General features: G+C 50.0%; 2 protein-coding genes across 2 annotated transcripts; one reads left to right on the top strand and one right to left on the bottom strand.

The window, feature by feature from the left end:
• Positions 1-597: 597 nt before the first annotated feature.
• On the bottom strand, positions 598-6,058 carry CDC42SE1 (CDC42 small effector 1; the record flags this gene model as incomplete). Its single annotated transcript, XM_080693492.1, has 4 exons — positions 598-629; positions 897-984; positions 5,032-5,142; positions 6,005-6,058. 3 exons carry the CDS (start codon positions 6,056-6,058, stop codon positions 910-912), a joined length of 240 nt encoding a protein of 79 aa, XP_080549618.1. The 3' UTR covers positions 598-629; positions 897-909.
• A 9,246-nt stretch (positions 6,059-15,304) lies between these two features.
• MLLT11 (MLLT11 transcription factor 7 cofactor) lies at positions 15,305-15,577 on the top strand (the record flags this gene model as incomplete). The annotated part of the gene is made up of 1 exon (XM_080692996.1): positions 15,305-15,577. One exon carries the CDS (start codon positions 15,305-15,307, stop codon positions 15,575-15,577), a length of 273 nt encoding a protein of 90 aa, XP_080549122.1.
• Between the last annotated feature and the right edge of the window lie 8,927 nt (positions 15,578-24,504).

Below are 24,504 nucleotides of genomic sequence, written 5' to 3'. Positions count from 1 at the left end.
CGGCAGATGGGGATAATTTAAGGAACTCGAATTATTATTATTTTAAAAAAAGACACTGCTGGGAAGCTAGTAATGCTATAAGAACATGGGGTTTGAGGCTCTAGAGAAAGACCCTGGGGTTGGCAGAGACGCTGAGGGGCTGTGAGCTCAAGGCCCAAACCCACGTGGATTCGGCAGTGGTCGCCCGGCCAGCCCCCGCCCGCCATTTGCTTAGCTCATCCCAGGAGAAAAGCAGGGCAGGGAGGCAGGAGCACTCAGCAGAGTGGGCCTCAGGGGCCCTCTCGCCTACCTCCCCGTTAAAGAGCGCCAGGCTAAGAGTTTAAAACAGTTGGCACCCAGACCGTCATTCAGGAAAAGGGAACGCTTCGGGCTCCCAGAGCACTCCCAGCTCAGATCAGGGTGTCCCGGCCTCCGTGAGCTCCTCTGGCCATCGAGGAGTCGTGGTCAGTCCTGCTGCCGGTCCCCGTCTCCAGGAGGGGCCGCAGCCAGAGGAAGTAGAGGGAGTCCAGCCCCCAGGCCTTGAGGCACCGTTAGGCAGAGAGAGAGAGAGGCCCCGGGTTCTAGGAGGGAGCTGGTGGGGCAGCATTTCTTCTGGGCTGGACAGAGTGGGGGCTTCAAGATGGCAGAACCTGAATTAAAAAAAAAAAAGTGTTTACAGATGGGAGGTTTGCCTAAGAGAAAGCGAGGTGTTAGGGAGAAGGCGCCCAGGTGCACACTGGACGACCTCCACAGTGCTCGCTCCTCTGCTTCCAGTGTCCACACAGCCCCTTGTTCTGCCTTTCCGGATGGAGCCTACATTCTTAACCTCCCCTCCCCTCCCCATTCTCACATCAGATCAGGTTCTGAAGCACGGTGTGGGGTGTGCATGAGGCGCTGGTGGGTTTCTGTCCACTCACCCTCCTAGGGGAGCTACAAGCCCCTGGAATTGCTCCACGGCCGGTCTCGGTTGCCCTTGGACCTCATCTGCTCCTGAACTGCACCTGTCTGTTAAAAGACAAGTAAGTGGGGTACGATGGCGCACGCCTGCCATCCCAGCAACTCGCCAGGGCTGAGGCCAAGATCACAAGCTTGAGGCCAGCCTGGGCAATTTAGTGAGGCTAGTCTCACAATATAAGACTGAAGCTGGGCGTGGTGGCGCAAGAATGTAATCCCAGCGCTTGGGAGGCTGAGGCAGGAGGATCGCACAGGTTCGAAGCCAGCCTCAGCTACTTAGTGAGGCTCTGGGCAACTTAGTGAGACCCTGTTTCCAAATAAAGTATATAATAGGTCTCGGAATGTAGCCCAGAGGTAGAAAAGCCCCTGGGTGCCACCCCTAGTACCACCAAAAAAACCCAAAAAACAAAAACAAAAACAGAGCTGGGTCTGGGGCATGCCTATAATCCCAGTACTAGGGAGGCTGAGACTGGAGGATCACAGGTTTGAGGACAGTGTCAGCAACCTAGTGAGATCCTGATTCCAAGCAAAGAATAAAAAGGGCTGGGGATATAGCTTGGCAGAATGCCCCTAGGTTCAATCCTTAGTACTGCAAAATATAAAAATAAAAGGCCGGGCGTGGTGGCGCACACTTGTAATCCCCATGCTTGGGAGGCAGAGACAGGAGGATCACGCAGGTTCGAAGCCAGCCTCACTGGCTTAAGAGACCCTGTTTCCAAATAGAAATATAAAATAGGTCTGGGAATGTAGCCCGGAGAAGGGTTCCATCCCCAGTACCACCAATTAAAATAAAATAAAATAAATAAATAAATAAATAAATAAATAAAAAGGCTGGGCCTGGTACAGTGGCAGCAGCCTATAATCCCAGTACTTGGGAGGCCAATACAGAAGGATTGCAGGTTTGAGGCCAATCTCAGAAGCTTAGCAAGACTCTCAGAAACCTAGCAAGACCCAGTTTCAAAACAAAAAATAGCCAGGCGTGGTGGTGCACGCTTGTAATCCCCACACTTGGGAGGCGGAGACAGGAGGATCACGCAGGTTCGAAGCCAGCCAGGCTGGCTTAAGAGACCCTGTTTCCAAATAAAAAGTATAAAATAGGTCTGGGAGTGCAGCCCAGAGGTAGAAGGGTTTCCAGGAACCCCAGTACCACCAAAAAAAAAAAAAAAGGCTGAGGGTATATAGCTTGGAAGTAGACTGCCCCTGGGCTCCATCACCAGTCCCCCCCCCACACACACACACAAAAGATCTCACAAAAAAAAACTCTCACAGCTGGGCGTGGTGGCACACGCTTGTAATCCCAGCATTTGGGAGGCTGAGACAGGAGGATTGTGGTTCACAGACAGCCTCAGCTACTTAGTGAGGCCCTTTGCAACTCAGTGAGGATCTTTCAAAATAAAGAATAAAAACTAGGGCTGGAGGGTATAGCTCAGAAGTAGAATGCCACTGGGTTCCAGCTCCCAGTTCCTAAAAAAAAAAAAAAAAACCACCAAAAAACCTCTCAGGTAGGTGAGTGTTTCATATGATTGGTAGAGACTCCATCGCAGTCTCTAGACCCATTTCCCTCACCGTGAGGGTAGAAATGCAGGAGAGCTATTATTTAGGACGACACACTCAGCCTTTCTCGCGCCCGGCACTCCCAGCCGCAATATGACCTGCTGTGGTGCTGAATCGGCAACTCTTGAGGTTTTTTTTTTTCTCCCACTAGGGGTGGAATTCGGCGGCATTCCTCCTCCAAGCTGCACCCTCATTGGGTCTATTGGGTCTCGCAAAGTTGCTGAGACTAATCTTGAACCTGCAATCCTGTTTCAGCCTCCCAGGTACTAGGATTATAGTATATACTACCAAGTCAGCTCAGCAATTCTTAATTTAGGAAAAGGGAGCCTTTTTTTTTTTTTTTTAAATTTCGGTACTGGGAATGGAACCAAGGGACATTCTACCTCCGAATGACACCCCCAGCCCTATTTTCTTTTAATTCTTTATTGTGAAACAGGGTCTCACTGAGTTGCAAAGGGCCTAAATAGCTGAGAACGTCCTCAAATTGCGATCCTTCTGTCTCAGCCTCCCAAATGCTGGGATTACAAGTGTACCCCGCCACACCCAGCTAGGGTTATGTTTTTTGAAAAAGCCTTCCAAATAACTGTGAAGACATATATTGTTAGATATGATGGTGCATCCTATAATTCAATCCTTGGGAAGCTGAGACAGGATTGCAGGTTTGAGGCCAGCCTTAGAAGCTTAAAAAGACCCTGGTTCAAAATAAAAGGGCCAGGCAGGGGTGTGGCTGAGAGGCAGAATGCCCCTGGGTTCAATACCTGATATCAAAGTAAAAAAAAAAATAATAATAAGCTGAGTGTGTTGGTGCACACTTGTAATCTTAGCGTTCCGGAGGCTGAGACTGGAGGATTGCGGACAGACAGCCTCAGCTACTTAATGAGGCCCTCTGCAACTTAGTGAGACCCTGTTTCAAAATAAAGAATAAAAAATAGGTCTGTGGGTGTGGCTCGGAGGTGGAATGATGCTGGGTTCCATCCCCAGTACCACAAAAAAAAGTCTTACATCCCCCAACCCCAATGAAACACAATATGCTAATTATAAAGATGAGGTGGCTCAAGCTGCAGGTGGTGGCAAATGCTTATAATCCCAGTACTTGGGAGGCTGAGACAGGAGGATGACAGATTTGAGGTCAGCCTCAGCAGGAGAGTGAGCCTCTCAGCAACCGAGCAAGACAGTGTTTCAAAGCAAAAACATAAAAAACTGGAAGCTGGGCATGGTGGTGCACGACTGCAGGTTCCAGGACAGCCTCAGTGAGCAGTGAGATACTCGTCAACCTGGCGAGACCCTGTTCCAAAATAAAGATTAAAAATACAGCTGGGGAGCCGGGCGTGGTGACGCATGCTTGTCATCCCAGCATTTGGAAGGCTGAGACAGTAAGATCACAGTGCGCAGCCAGCCTCAGCTACTTAGTGAGGCCGTTCACAACGCGGTGAGACCCTGTTACAGAATGAGACCACGGGTGTGCCTCAGATGTACAATGCTTCTGGGTTCCATTTCCAGTACGGAAGAAAAAGAAAAACAAAAAACAAACAGCTGGGCCTGGTGGCACACGCTTATAATCCCCATACATGGGAGGCTGACAGAGGGGGATCACAAGTTCAAGGACAGCCGCAGCCCCTCAGTGAGGTCCTCTGCAACTGAGTGAGACCCTGTTCAAAAAAAGGAATTAGCCGGGCGTGGTGACGCACGCTCGTCATCCCAGCATTCAGGAGGCTGAGACCAGAGGATCTCGGATTGTGGACAGCTTCAGCTACTTACTGAGGCCCTCTGGAACTTAGTAAGACCCTATTTCAAAGTAAAGAATAAAAAATAGGGCAGGGGTGTAGCTCAGAGGTCGAATGCCCCTGGGTTCCACCACCAAAAAAAAAAAAAAAAAAAAAAAAAGTCCAGTGGATGTAGCTGGAAGGAATGTCCCGGGGGGGGGGGGGGGTTTCCTGTCCCCAATTCCACTAATTAATTAAAATTTTAAAAATAGAGCCAGGCATGGTGGCACAGGCTTGTAATTCCAGTACTTGGGAGGCTGAGACATGAGGATCATAGATTTGCGGCCAGCCTTAGAGACTTAGGCCCTCCACAACTGAGACTCTGTTTCTAAATAAAAGAATAAAATAGAGCTGAGGGTGTAGCTTGGAGGTAGAATGCTCCTGGATTCCACCCCCAGGACCACAAAAGAAAAAAAGAAAAAGAGAAAGATGAGATGCCTCATGCCTATAATCCCAGTATATGGGTAACTGAGATAAACTGCAGGTTTGAGACCAGACTTAGAAACTTGGCAAGATATTTGTTTCAAAATAAAAAATTAAAAGGGCTGGGGATGTAACTCAGAAGTAGAGCACTCCTGGGTTCAATTCAATCCCCACTACCAAAAGAGGATGAGTGCACCGAGGCGCCGAGGTCTGAAAGGCCAGGCCTCAGGCTTGCACACCTGGCGGCTGGTACTGAATTCTCAGATTCTAGCTTCCGTGAGTATTTTGCTATGTTCCTCCCTAAACCTTCAAAAAGTTCAGGCTACAACCCCTCCCCAACCACCCCATTCCCTCCTACCATGGCAAGTCCGTCTCCAGCCCCCATCTCCCCAGAGCCAATGTGAGTCAGGTGGACAAAATTCATTGGTTCTCCAATCATGGTCCGGTCAATCCGTCTCCTCTTCTTTTTCTGCTTGGAGAAGAGGAGGAGTCCCGTCTTAAGCCCCTCCTCTGGTCACGTGGAGGAAGGCGCACTAGGGAAGAGCTGAGGCCTGATGGGAGGGATGGGGACTGTAATGGGGAGGACATTGACTATGAAAGGCAAGCCTGGGGCTTGGGAGGCTAAGGCAGGAGGATTGCAGGTTTGCAGCCAGTCTCAGCAACATAGCAAGACTCCCAGCAACTAAGACCCCCACCTCAAAAAGAAGAACAAAAGGAGGCTGGGGATATAGCACCGTGGTAGAGTATTTTTGCCCAGCACGTGTGAGGCCCTGAGTTCAATCCCTAGCACTGGGAAAACAAACCATAACAAACGACAACAACAAAAAAATCAGCCAGGCATGGTGCACAACTGGGGAGGCTGAGACAGCAGGATCACAGGTTCAAGGACAGTCTTGGCAAGTAGTGAGACACTCGGCAACCTAGGGAGACCCTGTTTCAAAATAAAAATAAAATCAGGTTGGGGGTGTAGCTCGGAGGTAGAATGGCCCTGGGTTCAGTCCCTAGTACAAAAAATACTGCACAGAGTTGCAAGGGCAGTAGCCTGCAGGGTGAGTTTTGCAAAAAAAGGACGTGTCAAAGTCAGCACTGGCTGATGAGTTAACAATGGGAAACTGACAGGTACTAAGCTCCGCCTACATCCCTGTCCACCTCAGACCTGGACAGGAGGGTGGGCGACCATTCTTCCATCACACAGTCCCTTTCACTGTATGCAGACATCTGGCTGGGTGGGCTTTCCAGACACAGAGGGAGGCAGACGTGCTTTCTAGAAGGGAGACCCAGCTTCGCGCCCACGGTAACAGCTGTGTGCGGGGGTGGGGTGGGGGGCTCACCGGCTGAGGCTTCTCTACCACACAGCAGCCCAGTTTGTGCCAGAATTCACTCATATTCCCTGACGGTTCCAGCTTCACTCTGCCTGAGGCCCTAAAGGGCTCCTGCTCTGCTGCCTGGACCGCAAGTCCTCCTCCCCAGGTGTGAGCAGGCCCTGGCTTCGCAGCTGGACGAAGGAGAGCAGGTGGGACCCTCGGGACCCTGAGCTGGGCGGCAAGGGCAGAGAGTCCACGCAGGCCGGAGGCGGGCAGCGGGCACAAGGTTGGGTCTTCTTCAGACTTGGAACCCTGGATCAGCAGACAGTAAAGAGGAAAGAGAAATTACTGAGAAATCCCCCCACTGACCCTTGGGAAGCCTCCTGGTAAACCCCTATCCTCCCGGTGCTTGCTAATACACCCGCATCCTGTACCAGCCACCGAGCAGGAACCTCGCAGCCTGAGAGGGGAACGGAAGTGAAAGGGCTCCATGGGGCTGGCAGCAGCTGTGCTGGCGAGGGTGAGGGTGAGGCTAGAATCCCAGGACCTGAGGCAAGAGGATGTGAGGGGCCAGCAGACAGTGGCAGAAATGAGCAAACCTTGGGGGTGCCACAAGGTCCTTTCTCCCAGGGTTTAGGGCAGAAAGGGAGGGGCCCTGAAGTGACTCTGAAGAGGAAATAGTGGTTTTTTGTTCTCATAAACAAGGCCTCCACCCTGCCGGCCCCTTTTTCCTTACCTTGACCTCATCACCCAAATTTTCTTTTCTTTTGGTACTGGGGATTGAACCCAGAAGCTTCTAACTTCAAGTGACACCCTCAGCCTTGTTTTCTTTTTCATTTGGAAACATGGTCTCACTACTTTACTGAGGGTCTCACTAAGATGCTGAGGCTGGCCTCAAAGCTGCAATCCTCCTGTCTCAGTCTACCAAGCAGTGGGATTCCAGGCGTGTATCACTGTGCCCACTTAGATTTTCTTTCTTTCCTTTTTTTTTTTTTTTTGTGGTACTGGGGGGTTGAACCTCTGAGCAGCACCTCTAGTCCATGTTTATTTTTTATTTGAAAACGGTCTCACTAGGTTGCTGAAACTGGCTTCGAACCTGCAATTCTCCTGCCTTAGCTTCCCAAGTACTGGGATTACAGGCATGTGCCACCACACCTGGCTCAGAGTTCCTTAAGGACAAGAAAATCCTTGAGCACCTGGGCCCAGGAGACTAACTGTGGGAGGCTGGACCTCAAGAAAGACTTTGTATAGTAAGGAATTTCTCCCTTCAGTTCAGGGCCCTGGCTCCTCCTCGTTTCCCTCAGCTGAGAGCCAACCCCTCCCGGAGGCCACTGAGCAGTTCCTTTACTACCTGACCTTGAGGTCCTTCCTGAAGGCGGGGCTGTCTGTATCCCGTGTCACAGTCCTATCTCCAGCCATGTCCTGTACGGAGCATCTCCGCACATATACAGGTCCTTGTGCCCAGTACCGAGGCCCCTTCTGCTCGTTCCTGAGGAATCACCTTCCAGCCGCCAGCCCTCTTCACAAGTCCTATCCTGCAGCCTGGCCTCCTCCCTCCTCCCCTCATGCTGTGACCTGTTCTCTCCTCCCTCTTCACCACCTCCACCCCAAGCTGCACCAGCCAACCAGGCACAAGGAACTTGTCAGCAGCACTGGTATTCAAGGAAGGACTTTCTCCCCTGCCTGCTACTGTCAGCCAGGGTCGGGCCCATCTGGGGTCCTCCACGCTCAAGGTCTCTCTCACAGCCTCAAGGAGCCCAGCTGTGTGACTAGTAACATGAACCAGAACCTGGAACCCGGGGCTCTGGCACCCCAGACTGACCTATTCACCTTATTTTTTAGGAGCCTTAAGCTGAGATCACACAAACCCTGAAATAAGCTTCTCGGGGGGAGAAGAACCCTGGAGTCTGGGCTTTCTCGCTTCTCTCTGCCCCTGGAAGGGAGGAGGGAGCAGGACGGAAGTCAGGACACAGCTGTCCCTAAGGGGGGCTGCGGTCAGTGGGGAAGCCAGTCAGTCACAGGGTGTGTTGTAATAGAGGTGGTGGCAGGTGGTCAGTGTTGGGGGGAAATGGAGAAAACAATGAAGAATCAGAGGAAACCCCCAACACTACCAGACAGACTGGCTGCGACTGAACTCTCCCCACGCTCCCCACCCTGTTCTCAAGTGGACAGAGGTGCATGGTGCTGGGAGGGAGGGGAGGAGGGGCGGGAGAGGGGCACTGGAGGGAACAAGGAGGTTTCTGTTTCTTTTCCAGGGACATGACCAGAGCTGCTGCTGGGTGGAGGGAAAGAGACAGACACACACACACACAGGAAGAGAGAGAGAGAGACAGACAGACAGACACACACACAGACTTGGCGTGAGATGACCAATGACGATGAGAAGTGACCAGGAAATTCCATTCCCTAGGACATCAGGGTCTCTGAAGCTTGGGGGTGGTTCAGAGTGTGAAGAAGACAGGCCAGGCTCACAGTGCGGTGGTGGGGGCAGGGGAGGGGAACAAAGCCAGAAAAGGAAGTAGGAGCCATTGGCTGCCACTCTCCTTTAAGCAGCCAGAAAAGAGTGGGTTGAGGGAAAAATGGAAGTTTTGAGCTGGTAAGCCGAGGAGGAAGAGGTGCCCCAGTCCACTGCTCACTGAGTTAATCCTTCAGGAAAAAGGAAGGGGCTGGGAAACCGGAGGGATCAAGGATTCCATAGCACCGGTGCAGGCTTGTAATCCCAGTACTTGGGAGGCTGAGACAGGAGGGTTGCAGGGAGACTTTCAGCAACCCAGCAAGACCCTGTTTCGAAACAAAAAATAAAATTAAAAAGGGCTGGGAGTGTAGCTCAGAGGCAGGATGCCCCTGGGTTCAACCCCCAGTACCACACACACGCACAAAAAGGATTACATAGCATGAGGCCACATCCTGAAAGCCAAGTGGCACAACTGGGCCCCCTCGGTTCCAAATAAAAAGAGCAAACTACGGAACCGAGAAGGACACCCCCTGAGCCAGAACCGCCACCAAGGTCGCACGGACCCGAGAGCATCAGAGCCCTGGGAGCAGGCAGGAGGGATGCGAGGAAGGTGCCAGGGAGGAAGGATGTTCAGGGCTAGTTTCCCGGTCCACTCGCGCTCCAAACCGGTTTTCCCGGTCCCTCCCGCCCCAAGCCTCCAAGCCGCTGCCTGACAAGCCTTCACAAGAAGCAGCTGGGGAGAAAGAGAGAGAACCGAGAACGGAGGGGGCAACTCTGGCCGTCAGCCCAGGGATGCAGCTGGTCCCTGGGTGCAGACCCCCAGGCGCCGGGCCCTGCGCGGGCACTCTCCCAGCACCCACCCTGCCATTCCCCAGGAGGGTCCCGGGGGGGCTCCAGAGGACGCGAACGAGGCCCGAAGGGTCCCCTCCCCCAAGACCTTCAATCACAGACTCCATTTCTGCCCCACACCCGGAAAGCCTCCGTCCCGGCCCGGCCCAGGGCTGGGCCCGAGTCCCAGGGCTCCGTCGCCGGGCTGGGGCTTCCCGGCCGCGCTGCACCCCGTGGGGTCGGAGCTCGGCGAGCCCCCGCCCCGCCGCCGCCCCGGGCCCGCGCTCTCACCTGCGCCGCTGGGCGACGGGCGGGCGGTGGCGGCGGCGGCGGCGGCCGCGCTGGGGCTCCTGTGCCGGCGCGGGCGGCGGCGGAGGGCGAGGCGCGCCGGGGGCGGGGCCGAGGCGGAAGCGGCGGCGACGCGGTGACGACACCGGCGGGCGCTCGCCCCGCCCGGGCCACGCCCCTCCGGGCCACGCCCCTCGCCAGGCCACGCCCCGCGGTCCCCAACCCCGGGCCTGCTCGCGGGAGCACCTTCCCCAGCCTCGTGTGCTCCGTCCCTCATAGACTAGGGCTGGGTGTATTCGCCAAGGTGAGCGAGCGGAGAGGCCAGGCGGGAAGGACGGGGGACTACTGATGCCCCCAGACCCCTAGGAAGCCGAGGCCTTTAAAGTGGTGGAGACAGACAGACAGACTGACCGCCCGACTGCATTCCACTGATGTCTCGAGTGAAGGGTTATGTTTTTCTAAGCCCCTAAATTAAATCAGGGACAATTAGTTGCTCAGTCATTGCACTCCAGCCAGCGCGCGGGTGCGGGGAAGGACTGAGCCCGGGGAGATGCCCGGGGCGCCCTCCCCAAAGCGCGCTGGAACCTGTCATTTGAATCCGCCTCAGGCAGGGAGGGGGCGGGGAGTCCTTCCGCTCTGCCTAGGAGGGGCTGCATTGCAGGGGAGACTGAGCAGGCGGACTCAGTCGCTGAAGAGGGAGCAGGAGGGGCGAGACAAAGCCCCAGCCCCAACGACTCCCTTTTTCTCCAGCCCAGCGCCGAGCCCGGAGCCCCCGAGGCACCCCCGACTTCTCTGAAGCCCGCTAGTCATTCATTGATCACAGGTGAGCTGAACCGAGGGCGAGGGACCCGAGGCTGCAAAGGAAGAGCCTCTCCTGGTTACATTGGTCACACTGAAGACCCCAACGGGGATCGAGGCGGGGAACAGGTCCAGAGGAGAAAAGGGGGCGCTCTGAACAATGGGTCTCCTCCGATTTACGTCTCTTTTCGAAGACCGCCGCCCGTGCCTTGTTATCCTGGACCGGGCATCAATTCCTAGCGATTGACATGCCATTGCTTATTTCAGGTGTCCATCTTCCTTCCTATCATTTGCCGTCGTGTGTATTCACTCTCTTCAGTCTGGTTATCTGTCTTCATCGAGCTATAATTCTTTCTACCCGTTATTTGGTGAACCTCTAACCTTGCTGTATACCTCTAGCCTCGACTTCCCCACATTTCCAGTTTTTTTTCTCCTGTCGTGTTCTGTCTCTGTAGAAGGGAGGGTTTTTTTTTGGGGGGGGATATAGGGTAATATTGAGAGTAATCCTGACCTTTCTCTCTCGTTACCTCAAAATTTTGCTCCAAAATAAAAATAAAATGAAAAAAATATTTTTTTTTTTCCTTCTTGTTCCAAAGAAAGCAGCTTGAGGTAGGAAAGAAAGGCGGGGCCTCTGTGCAGAACGCCTTAGTTGTATATTGAAATCCAGATCCCGTAGGAATGTGGATTTTTTTTTTTTTTTTTTTTTTTTTGCGGGTCTGGGGATGGAACCCAGGGGCATTCGACCTCCGAGCTACACCCCCTGTCCTATTTTTTTATTCTTTATTTTGAAACAGGGTCTCACTGAGCTGCAAAGGGCTTCACTAAGTAGCTTGAGGCTGTCTGCAAACCGTGATCCTCCGGTCCCAGCCTCCCGAATGCTGGGGTTACAAGCGTGCCACCATGCCCGGCTGGGGACAGATTTTTTATTTACAGCTCAATAGAAGAGGTGGGGGGACATCATGGCTAACTGGAAAATCCAAGCACGGAGTGAGACCGCACGTGGATCCTGGGGGAGGGATCCTGGGCCTCCTCCCCACTCCATGGTGGCAGCATGACGCAGCAAGGCCTGTTGCACAGGCCTGGGATGCCCACCAGGGGCTGGACCAAAGGGAGCTGGGCGTGTCTGTGTGGTTCACAAAGTGTATCCTTTTCCATCTGTATTTTTATTAGTCATGTGCCTCTAAAGATAGACATTGATGCTTCAAAATTACATTTGCCTAAAATATCTGCATACTTTTAAATTGAGGAGAGTGGGAAGCGTTTTTGAGCCTATATCATGGTACAGGGCACTGGCCAACCCTTTAAGGTGAGGCAAGTAAAGAACAGATGTAAAGAGAGATGACGTTTGGATGGAGAGCATTGGGGAGGGACGGGAGGCTCGCTGAACAGGGACCTTTTGCAAAATTTGGAAGACTTATTAATACTGTATTAAATCACATTTTTTATTTGAGCACACACCTGTAGTCCTGTCACTTGGGAGGTTGATACAGGAGGATCACCGGTTCGAGGCCAGCCTCAGCAACTTAATAAGTAAGGGACCATTGTAAAATAAAAAGGACTGGGGGTATAGCTTGGAATGATAGAATGCCCCTGGTTCAATCTCTAGTACCAATAAATTAAAAAATTGGGCTGGATGTGGTTCAGAGGCAGAACCCCCCCAGTACCACAAAAAAAAAAAAAATCATTACTAATGTCTTTCTATTAGTAAGTATCCTTTGGCGTCTTGGCTTCAGTTTTCTGTGTAGTCTTACATTATGTTCTTGACTCGATTTTAAAGCCACATAAACTTGTCTGTGTGTCTTTCTGGAATGCATTTTGTACTCTGTACATACCTCGGGGTCAGTGGCATAGCTAAAGATCTTAGTCTTGAGTTAATATTTCACAGGGTTTCCTTTAGCTTATTTAATCATGAGTTAGCTCCATCAGACATTCAGGGACAGCTGGGGCAGTTTTTATACATGCAGTAGTTATAAGAAAAGGAGTCAGTTTGTCGAAGGGCTTCTCCCCTTTTCTCAGATTTCAGCTTCCTCCGTCCTGCCCTGTGCACCTGACTGTTCAGAGCAGAATCGCAGGAGCGGTCGACTACTGACCCACGAGTATCTGTCCTTCAAGAACTAAGTTATCGAAGCCAGCCTCAGCTACTTAGTGAGGCTCTCAGCAACTAAGTGAGACCCTGTTTCCAGATAAAATATAAAATGGGTCTGGAGTATAACCCAGAGGTAGAAAGCCTCTGGGTTCCGCCCCCAGTACCACCAAAAAAAAAAAAAAGAACTAAGTTATCGTAAGGTTCGAGAATATGGATAGAGGATTACTTAAAGCGGTGGGCAATTATGTATAACACAGAAAAGATTAGATTGGGAATGACGAGATCTGAGTTCTACAGAAACTGGCAGGAAGACTTCACAAGTCACTAAGTTCTAAGATGTCTTCTAGTTTTAAATTCCTATCTACATCATCATCATCATCATTATTATTTTGCCTTATGACCCTGTTTTTTAAAGAACCTATTATTACACTAAGGTCGTTCCTTAGGAGACTTACAAGGGAGGGGACCTAAAAGAAGGGGGTCGGGGACTAGTAATATAGTAAGGTAGAGTCAGAAACAGTATTGGCTTCTAAGCCTTTCTTCTCAGGATCTCTGTAGTCCCAGATCTAAGCAGCGATTGGCTGCTTAATAGGTACGACCCTCCCACCCTTTTTCTGCCCATGTTTCTGCAAATCACCGTGGAGCTGATGCGGGTAGATCCTAGGACGATGACCTCACCTTCCCAACACATCCCCCGCCCTGCTCCAGTCCCGGCATCAGCCTCCTCCTAAGCAGCTTCTGTGCTGAGTAATGCTCCGTTCCCAGGGCTTATTTTGGAGCCTGAGCCTCAGAGGCAAAAGCTTAATTCAGAATGTGCTCTTAACATGAAAACATCCTAACCGACCCAGCCACAGTTCCTCGAGCCCCGTAGTCCTGCGCATCGCCGTGGTCTTCATTAGGGCTTTCTTTCTCTGCCTCAGGAGATCTCTCGCACTCTACGGGAGCACTTGGGAAGCTCCTGAAGGACACTGTTTAGGAGTCCCGGGTCCAGCGAGAGCCAGGGAGGTTTGTGGGAGAAAGGCCTTTTGGAGTTTAGGGTTCTATTTTTGGAGGCAGTGGAATGTTCTTTTTGCTCCTTTGGGAACGTTTTAACCAAAGCTTCTTGCCCCCCTTCTCTTGGCGAGTAAGGGGCAGGGCGGAGGCTCCAGGGAGCTGAAGAGTCATACAACATCAAGCCGGGTGTGGGCAGGATAAATAGTGCTCAAACTTTCTCTTGATATTGGTGACTGAACCCAGGAGCATTTCACCTCTGGGCTACACCCCAGCCCTTTTTTTTTTTTTTTCCTCCAAGAGAGGGTCTCACTAAGTTGCTGAGGGTCCTGCTGACTTGCTGAAGCTAGCCTCAATCCTGCAATCCTCCCATCTCAGCCTCCCAAGAACTGGGATTACAAGGTGTATGCCACCATCCCAGGCTTCGAACTACTCATTAATGCATGGGAAAGATCTTATCCTGTCAAGGTACCTTCTCTTTCCAACCTCAATTTTCCTTCCTTACCAGGACTTTCCCATCCATGTGCATTCCTTATCTTCAGCTATAATCTAGCATTGCAGAGGAAAGAGAACCTGTTACAGCATAGAAAAACCCTAGCATCTGGGTTTTGTTCTGAGTGAGAGGTAGGCTAGAGAGAAGTAGATTATTCAGACTTATCTGTGGACTAATAGACCTGTTAAACAGGGAGAGCTGGGCGTGGTGGCGCACGCTTGTAATCCCAGTGTTTGGGAGGCTGAGACAGGAGGATCACAGTTCGAGGACAGCCTCAGCTACTTAGTGAGGCCCTCTGAGACTCAATGAGACACTGTTTCAAAATAAAGAATGAAAAATAGGGCTGGGGGTATAGCTTGGAGGTAGAATGCTCCTGGGTTCCATCAACAGTATTAAAAAAAAAAAAAAAAACAGAAGCCAGGCCTGGTGGCTTATACCTATAACCCCAGCACTTGGGAGCTGAGACTGCAGATCACAGGTTTTAAATCAACCTCAGCAACTTAGTGAAGACCGCACTAATGTAGCAAGACCCTGTTTCAAAATTTTAAAAAATTAAATAAAATAGGGCTGGGGATGTAGCATGCACCACCATGCCTGGCTCAGAAGTATTTAAAAGTAGAGGGTGGAAGGAATTACCCAAAATTGGAATGAAATTAGCCAAAACTAGCAGAGGCTATTCTATTGCTAGAAGAGTGGGCCAGACTTTGAAAGGCCTCGAAAATCAGACCCAGGATCACCTTGATGCGGTAGACACCAAGTAAACTAGTCATTCCACGAGAAGTTAGGAAAAGGTAGAAAATGACAATATAGGAAGAATTCCTAATGCTTATCCTGGGGAACTGAATTATTTATTTTAATTTAATTTAATTTTACTTTTTGTAGTACTGGGGGTGGAACCCAGAGGCTTTCTGCCTCCGGGATATACTTCCAGGCCTATTTTATATTTTATTTTGAAACAGGGTCTCACTAAGTTGCTGAGAGCCTCACTAAGTAGCTGAGGCTGGCTTTGAACCCTTGTGATCCCCCTGTCTCAGCCTCCCAAGCGTGGGGATTACAAGCGTGCGCCACCACGCCTGGCTTGAACTGAATTATTTATAGAGGCAAACTGGAGCCGAGCCTGGTGGCGCACACCTGTAGTACCAGTACTTGGGAGGCTGAGACAGGAGGATCACAGGTTCAAGGGCAGCCTCAGCAACTCAAGCTAGTGAGACCCTGTTGGAAAAAAAAAAAGGAGGGAGTCTGGAGGTTATAGCTCAGAGGTAGAATGTCCCAGTATCTCTCTCTCACAAACACACACAAAATAAAAAGAAAGAAAAAAAGCAAAGGCCAGGGGCCAAACCAAGGTTGCTTCAGCCTGAAGACTGACAAGTGGTTTCTTTCTAGGAAGCCATGAGGGACCCCGTGAGCAGCCAGTACAGCTCCTTTCTTTTCTGGAGGATGCCCATCCCTGAACTGGACCTGTCGGAGCTAGAAGGCCTGGGTCTGTCAGATACACCCACCTACGAGACCAAGGACACCAGCGTTGGCAAAATGACTGGGCAAGCGACCGGGCCAGAGCAGGAGAAAAACCCCGAGGGCGACCTCCTCTGTGAATACAGCACCTTCAACTTCTGGAGAGCTCCCATTGCCAGCGTCCACGCCTTCGAACTGGACCTGCTCTGAGTCTGAGACTGCCCTCTCCCACCGCCTCGCCCTCCACCCCATCCCTGCCCAGCTCCTGCCTGTCCGCCCCTTTCCCAGAGCAGTGGTATTTTCTCTCTACTGTGTTGGTGGTGCTGATGAATCTGCCAGTTTATTTATTTATTTATTTATTTATTTATTTATTCATTTATCTATCTACTCCATTTCTCTCCAAAGCCTTCAAGCCACAGAGTAAAGGGTTCAAGCAATGGAGTATTAGGTCCTCACCCCCAAAGGGATTATGAACCCCCAGAAAATAGGCCTTCTGGAGACACCAGGGCGTAGGAAAATAGTGCAGAATGGAAGACTGGGTTTTAATTACATTTCTAAACTGCAGTGATTGTTCAAACTGGACTAGGACTGTAGCTTCACGGGCTTCGCTTGAGCAAAACCCTGGATTGGATCCCTAGCACCACACAGAAATAACAATGAAGATTGTCCAACCTTTGTGGTTTCCCATTCTAAAGCCAGTAAACGTTAAGTTCTTCTTCGAGTTAGCAAAAATCTTACATGTTTAAATCAAGATGATTTGCCACAAAAAGTAAGATTTTTAGTTTATTTATTTATTTATTTATTTATTTATTTATTTATTTATTTAGTGGTACTGTCGATTGAACCCGGGGTCATTCAAAAATAGCATTTTTAAAGGCTACTATGATGAGACTCTTTGCTTTTTGATCCTGTTCCTTCTCATACTCTTTTTTCCCAGAGAAATTGGGGGCAAATGTGTAAAATAAGAGGAAAAAATACAGCATGGAAAATGAAAATAAATGAAAGCACTGAATCATTTCAGAAATAGCTAAACTTTCTTTCCCAAAAGGGTGTTTTTGTTTTTTGTCTGTGTGTGTGTGCGCGCAGTACAGGGGATGGAACCCGGGGGCATTCTACCTCTGAGCTACACCCCAGCCCTATTTTATTCTTTATTTTGAAACAGGGTCTCACTAGGTTATGAGAGCCTAAGTTCCTGAGGCTGGTCTTGAACCTGGATCCTCCCGTCTCAGCCTCCCGAGTACTGGGATTACAGATGTGCACCACCCCACCTGGCTACAAGTGTGTTCTTTAGACTACTAACTTTACATCTTTGTAAAGTTAGTAAAATGAGGTATTTGTAAAAATGAGGTTTTAAGTCTTAAGAAGAAACCTTGCTATCTGGCTAATTTGTAAGGTTCTGGTTCAGTCTTTGAAAGTAATAGCAGTGGTTCTTAGTCTTGCCCCTCGCCCCTCCTGCATTGGCCACGTAAGGGATCGGCAGGCCTCAGGCACCGTTCTTCAGCTCCTTAAGACCAAGAAACAATTACATTCGGACCCTACACCTTGTCCCTACCCCTCCCAAAATTATTGCTACTGATTTATGCCGCCAGTTAATAAAGATGTTCAATCCCAAGACTGGATTCTGGTTTTCTCTCTTCACCAGGAAGTAGTACTAACCAGAGAAACTGACCATGTTTTCTCATTCAGCTTCTACATTTTATATAATTTTCATCCTTGATGAATACTTTTTTATTATTCATCAAAGTTGGGTTTTTGTGGAATTGGGGATTGAACCCAGGGGCATTCTACCCCTGAGCTACATCCCTAGCCTAATCTTATTTTTATATTTTGAAACAGGCTTTTGCTAGGTTGATGAAAGTCTCTCTACTTGCTGAGGCTGTTCTTGAGCCTGTGATGTGCGTGTGTCAGCCTCCCAAGTACTGGGATTACAAGCATGCCCCTCCATGGGCTGATGATTTAAATACTTGTCCATTAAATGATGAACTTCTGGTTAGGTACATATGCAACAAAGAAAAAGGGGAAATCAACTAAAATTAGAGTAGTTAGAAAGCTACAACCAACCACTCTTCTGCTTGCCCATTGGCTACCAGCATATTAAAATTTTCCTAAATGCCTATGAAATAAAACTAATGCACTCCAATGTTACCTGCTTAGCTGAAACTCACCTCATCCCAAAAAACTATTTGAAACTCATTTATCAATAGGTTTTGTGTTGAAAGACACAATATGAGAGGATGTAAGCAGGAATGCTGTAAGATTCTGACTTTCAAACTTAAAAAAAAAAAAAAAAAACAATATGGCTGGACGTGGTGGCGCACGCTTGTAATCCCCGCTCTTGGGAGGCGGAGACAGGAGGATCATGCAGGTTTGAAGCCAGCTGCGCTGGCTTAAGAGACCCTGTTTCCAAATAAATAAAAACGTATAAAAATAGGTCTGGGAGTGTAGCCCAGAGGTAGAAGGGTTTCCAGGAACCCCAGTGCCACCAAAAATAACTAAATAAAATTTAAAAATTGGGCAGAGGATGGAGCTCGGAGGTGGAATGCCCCTGGGTTCAACCCCCAGACCCGCTAAAATAAATAAACAAACCAATATGAACTAGGTGTGATGGTGCACGCTTGTAATCCCAGTACTTGGAAGGCTGAGACAGGAGGATCACAGGTTCAAAGCTAATCTCAGCAATTTAGTGAGGCTTTCAGCAACCTAGTTAGACTGTTCCCAAAAAAGAAATAAAATTGGGCTGAAAGTACAGCTGGGAGGTACAATACCTTTGGGTTCAATCCCCAATACCAGAATAAACAAATATGGATACATCAGCCAGTGCGCTACACTTTATAGAGATGTTATCTACATGAGGGGAGATATGTAAATCCTCTTCCTAGTCCTTTTTAACTTGTGGTACTGAGAATTATACCCAGGAGCACTCTATCTCAGAGTTAAATCCAGTTGTTTTGTGTGGTACTGAAGATTAAACCCAGAGGCATTCGACCTTCAAGTTTCATCCCCAGCCGATTTTATTATTTGGAAACAGTCTTACTAGATTACTGAGATCCTCACTAAGTTGCCAAGGCTGGCTTTGAACCTGTGATCCTCTTGTCTCAGCCTCCCAAGAATTGGAATTACAGGCGTGTACCACACCTTAGTTCTACAGCCCTTTTTGTTTTTTTCTTTTTTGTGGTACTGGGTATGGAACCCAGGGGCATTCTACCTCCAAGCTATACTGATAAGTTGGGTCCTGCACTCATGTGACTTTGTGTCACATGACCTCTGCAGGGCAAGGGAGGGGCTGAAACCCCCGTGAGAATTGGGCATTCCCGCGAGTAAACCCTCATCTCGCGAGATGCATACCTTGAAAAGGAGAGCCCGCGTCCTCAAGCTTCGGACAGGACAGGTGCCCGGGCCCCATGTTGCCTTTCCCTGATCCCCGGGAGAGCCGTGCCATTAAAACTTTACATGCCATGTGTACCGGACCTCTCTCGTGTTTTTCACACTCTGCCGTACTCACATTATTTTTACTTTACTCGCATTAATTTTTTATTTTACCTTATCATATACCTCCTGCCCAATGTTTTTATTCTTTCTTTCTTTCTTTCTTTCTTTCTTTCTTTCTTTCTTTTTCTTTCTTTCTTTCTTTCTGTAGTACTGGGGTTCCTGGAAGCCCTTCTACCTCCGGGCTACACTCCCGGACCCATCTTACATATTTTTTAATTTGGAAACAGGGTCTCTTAAGCCAGCGAGGCAGGCTCCGAACCAGCTATGATCCATCCTCCTGTCTCCGCCTCCCAAGCACGGGGATTACAAGCGTGCGCCACCACCCCGGCTTTATTCTTTATTTTGAAACAGGGTCTTACTGAGTTGTAAAGGGTCTCACTAAGTAGCTGAGGCTGTCTGTAAACCCGGTTCCTCCTGTCTCAGCCTCCCAAATACTAGAATTACAAGCGTGCACCACCCCATCCGGCTTGTTTTGTTTGTTTTGCTTTTTGTGGTGCTGGGGATTGAACCCAGGGGAAATTCTATCTCTGAGCTATACCCTCAGCCCGATTATTTTATTATTTTGAAACAGGGGCTCACTAAATTGCAGAGGCCCTTATTAAATAGCTGAGGCTGGCCGCAAACCCGGATCCTCTTGTCTCAGCTTCCCAAGTACTGGCATTACAAGCATGCGACACTATGCCCTGCCTTATTTTCTGTTTTGAAACTGGGTCTCATTAGGTTGTGGAGTCTAATAAGTCACTGTGGCTGCCCTCCTGTCTCAGTCTCCCAAGTCCTGGGATTACAGGTATGTGCCACATGCCAGGCTCTCTTCTTAGTCCTTGAAAGGGCAATCATCAACCATCAAAAGCTAATAAACAATGGGGCAAGGAGGGATAAACGACTTTTTTTCCTTTTTTGCGGGTCTGGGGATGGAACCCTGAGGCATTTGACCTGGGGGCTACACCCCCTGCCCAATTTTTTATACTTTATTTTGAAACAGGGTCTCAGTGAGTTGCAGAGGGCCTAAGAAGCTGAGGCTGTCCCCGAACTGCGATCCTCCAGTCTCAGCCTCCCAAATGCTGGGATTACAAGCGTGCGCCACCACACCCGGCTAAAGATATGTTTTTTTAAAAGTCACTTATTGCCGGGCGTGGTAGCACACGTTTATAATCCTCATGTTTGGGAGGCTGAGACAGGAGGATCGCTCAGGTTTGAAGTCAGCCTCAGCTATTTAGTGAGGCTCTCAGCAACTTAGTGAGACCCTGTTTCCAAATAAAATATAAAAATAGGTCTGGGAGTATAGCCCGGAGGTAGAAAGCCTCTGGGTTCCACCCCTGTACCATCAAAATAATAATAATAATAATAATAATAATAATAATAATACAAAAAAACATATCTTTAGAGCCGGGCGTGGTGGCACACACTTGTAATTTCAGCATTTGGGAGGTTGAGACGAGGATCGCGGTTCGCGGACAGCCTCAGCTACTTAGTGAGGCCCTCTGCAACTCAGTGAGACCCGGTTTCAAAATAAAGAATAAAAAATAGGGCAGGGGTTGTATCTCGGAGGATGAATGCCCCTGGGTTCCATCCCCAAACCCACAAAAAGAAAGAAAGAATAAAATCGGGCTGGGGGTATACTTTAGAAGTAGAACACACCTGAGTTCAATCCTCAGGACCACAAAAAGTCTTTTTATATATGCGTGCACGCACGCACGCGTGTGTGTGTGAGAGAATATGAAAAGACACCAGGAACATTCTACCTCTGAGCTACACCCCCAACCCTTTTTATTCTGAAACAGGGTCTCACTGAGTTGCTGAGGGCCTGGTTAAATTGCTGAGGCTGGCCTTGAAGCCTTCCAAGTACTGGGATTACAGGTGTGCACCACCACGCCCAGATTTGTTACTGACTTTTGAAGGACTTCTTTCCAGATTTCCCGCCGTCCTTAGTCATGGAAACTGGTGGGTGTAGACTGGGATCAACAGTTTGGCAGATGAAGTCACTAAAACAATTGGAAAAACCGGGCCTGGTGGAGAACAATAGCAATCCCAGTACTTGGCAGGCTGAGACAGGAGGATCACAGGTTCGAGGCCAGCCTCAGCAATTTAGTAAGACCCTGCTTCAAAAGAAAAAGGAAGAGCCGGGCGTGATGGTTCACACTTGTAATCCCAGTACTTGGGAGGCTGAGACAAGAGGATCCCAGGTTCGAAGCCAGCCTCAGTTACTTAGTGAGGCTCTTATTAATTTAGCGAGATCCTATTTCCAAAATAAAATATAACATTGTTCTGGGAGGGTAGCACGAAGATATAATGCCCCTGGGTTCCATGCCCAGTACCACAAAGAAAAAAAAAAGTGATACAAAGGGCTAGGAGTGTAGCCTGGAGGCAGGACGCCCCTGGGATCAATCCCCAGTACCAGAAAAAGAAAAAAAAATTGCAAGTTCATTCTTCATCCTCTTCCAGGTCCCTTGAAAGCAATGGCAGCCCCTGGCTTCACGACTCGCTCTGAAAGCTTGCCTCTTCTGCAGTTCTCACCGGCTCCAAGCGTCCGACAAACATCACAGCCCCGATTACACACAAAGCAAATGCCCGAACACTTCCACCCGAGGAAGGGGCAAGGAAACAGCGCCTCCCCGTCCACTCCCGCGCTGGACCCCAGGCGAGGCGGCCAAGGACCGCGCACCAGGCAAGCTCCAGGCCCCGGAGTCAGGTCGGGCTCTTGGCGCCCAAACAAGCCGCGGGTGCGTCCCCGCCGGAACTACACGGCGCGTCGCCCAAAACCCTCCGCCCATCAAATAGTCTCTCCCAGAATTCCTCCGAAACCAACTTCCCAGCTCCAGAAGCTGCCGGAAGACCGGGCCGGGGGCAAGAATGCGCCCCGCGGGCGCGTCCCGGTGCTGCCCGCACCAAAATGTGAGCTTTTCCCGCGTGCGCCGCCGCAGATCCCTCCGCCGGGGCCCGCGTCGGTGGCCCGCACTTCCGGGTCCGCCATTTTGCGGCCTCCATTGCTCCACGAGGGGGGGTGAAGGCCCCCAAGTATGCAGATATGAAAAAGCCAAAGAGGACCCGCCACTGACGGGGGCCGAGCCAGAGGGGCCCGCGGGGACGAGCTGGCGGGCCCGGCGCCCGCGCGGCCGGCGGCGAGGAGGTGAGGGCCGAGACGGCGGGAGCCCGCGAGCGGAGGAGGGGGCCGGGCGGGGAGGGGCGCGGGCGGCGCGGGCGGCCGCCAGGGGGCGCGCGGAGCGGGCGGAGCGGGCGGGCGGGCGCGGAACAGACCTGCGAGAGCCGAGCCGCGCGCCCCGAGGTGGAGCGGACGGCGCTCGCGGGGTCCGAGAGCCCAGTGGGCTCGGCGGCCTGAAGGACGGTGTGCGGGAAGGCCGCACCTTCTTCCTTTTTCATTTATTTATTTGGTGGTGCTGGGGTGGAACCCAGAGGCCTTCTACCTCCGGGCTACACTCCCAGACCTGTTTTATACTTTATTTGGAAACAGGGTCTCACGAAGTTGCCGAGAGCCTCACTCAGTAGCTGAGGCTGGCTTCGAACCCGTGCGATCCTCCTGTCTCAGCCTCCCAAGCGCGGGGATTGCAAGCGCGCGCCACCACGCCACCACCGCCTTCTTCAGTTCTTGCACGGTTGTTTGTACAGCTGGCAGCTCGGTGAAGACACGTGCCATACAAAAAAACAAAACAAAAAACAGTTGACTGTGGACTCTTCAGTTGCTGTTTTCATCCCTTTTGCTTTCTCCTGTTCTTTTTTTTTTTTTTTTTTTTTCTTTTGGGTCTGGGGATAAGACCCAGGGGCATTTGACCTCCGAGCTACACCCCCCCCCTGCCCTTTTTTTTATTCTTTATTTTAAAACAGGGTCTCACTGAGTTGCAAAGGGCCTCACTAAGTAGCTGAGGCTGTCCGCGAATCGCCATCCTCATGTCTCAGCCCCCCGAATGCTGGGATTACAAGCATGCGCCACCAAGCCCGGCTTACTTTCTCCTATTCTTGCAGATTTCCTTAAGTGATCTCGTTCCTCTCCCATTTCTCATAAAGACTTCCCTGTTAGCTGATTCCTGATATGTGCCCTCTCTCCTTTTTTATTTTTAAAAATTTTTGTGGTACTGGGGGTGGAACCCAGGGGCTTTCCACCTCTGGGCTGTACTCCAGACCTATTTTATATTTTATTTGGAAACAGGGTCTAAGTTCTGAGAGCCTCACTAAGCAGATGTGGCTGGCTTCGAACCTGTGCAATCCTCCTGTCTCAGCCTCCCAAGTGCTAGAATTACAAGAGTGCGCCACACCCGGCTTCTCCCTCCCTCTCAATCAGTCTGTGGCGTACCTTCAACAATTTCACAATGTTTTTGGCCATTTGGGACTATATTTTCATCATATCATTAGATCCACCCAGTCCAGTGGAAATGTTCTAAAGCATCTATTTTCTTTCTCTCTTCCTCTTTCTCTTATTCCGTTTCTCTCTTTTATTTTTCTTCTTTCTGTTTCTCTCTTTTTCTTTATTTTGTGTGTGTGTGGGGGGGGTGGTACTGGAGGTGGAACCCAGAGGCCTTCTGCCTCGGGACTATTCCTTCAGCCCTATATTTATATTTGTAAACAGGGTCTCACTAAGTTGCTGAGGCTGACTTCAAACCTGCAATCCTCCTGTCTCAGTCTCTCAAGTACTGGGATTACAAGCATACACCATGCCCAGCTTCTCTCCTTCCTTTCTTCCTTTTTTTTTTTTTTTTTTGTGTGTGTGTGTGTGTGTGTGTGTGTGTGTGTGTGTGGTACTGGGAATGGAACCCAGGGACATTGTACCTCTGAGCTATACCCCCAGCCCTATGTTTTTTATTCTTTATTTTGAAACAGAGTCTCTCTGAGCTGTAAAGGGCCTAAGTAGCTGAGGCTGCCTACGAACTGCAATCCTCTGGTCTCTGCCTCCCGAATGCTGGGATTACAAGTGTGTGCCATCATAAAGCGTGTACCTGGCCTTCCCAGCCCTATTTTTTTATTCTTTATTTTGAAACAGGGTCTCACTAAGTTGCAGAGAGTCTCACTAAGTAGCTGAGGATGGCCATGAACCTGCAATCATCCTGTCTCAGCCTCCCAAGTATTGGGATTCCAAGTGAGCATCACCATGCCCAATTTATTCTTTATTTTGAAACTAGGTCTCATTAAGTTGCAGAAAGCCTCACTAAGTAGCTCAGGCTGGCTTTGAACCCATGATCCTCCTGACTCAGCCCCCCAAGTACTGGGATTACAAGTGTGTACAACCACACCCAGCTCCATTGGTCATTTCAAGAGGATGAGATGCTATTTCATTGATTCCCTACATTAGAAATGTTGTAGCAGCCTAATGGTGAGGCCTCCCATTAGGTAGACCCTATTTCAAAATAAAGAATAAAACTAGGGCTGGGGGTGTAGCTTGGAGTTAGAATGCCCCTGGATTCAATCCCCAATACCACACACACACACCACACACACACACACACACACACACACACACACACACACACACACAAAAGTTGCTGGGCGTGGTGGTGCACACTGGTAACCCAGAATTTGGGAAACTGAAACAGGAGGATTGCAGTTCAGGGACAGCCTCAGCTACTTAGTGAGGCTCTTTGCAACTCAGTGAGATCCTGTTTCAAAAATAAAAAAATAAAAAATAGGACTGGGGGTGTAGC

The sequence above is a fragment of the Muscardinus avellanarius genome (assembly GCF_963383645.1).
Source record: "Muscardinus avellanarius genome assembly, chromosome: 3".
NCBI lineage: Eukaryota > Metazoa > Chordata > Mammalia > Rodentia > Gliridae > Muscardinus > Muscardinus avellanarius.
This window is presented reverse-complemented; position numbering and strand designations above follow the sequence as displayed.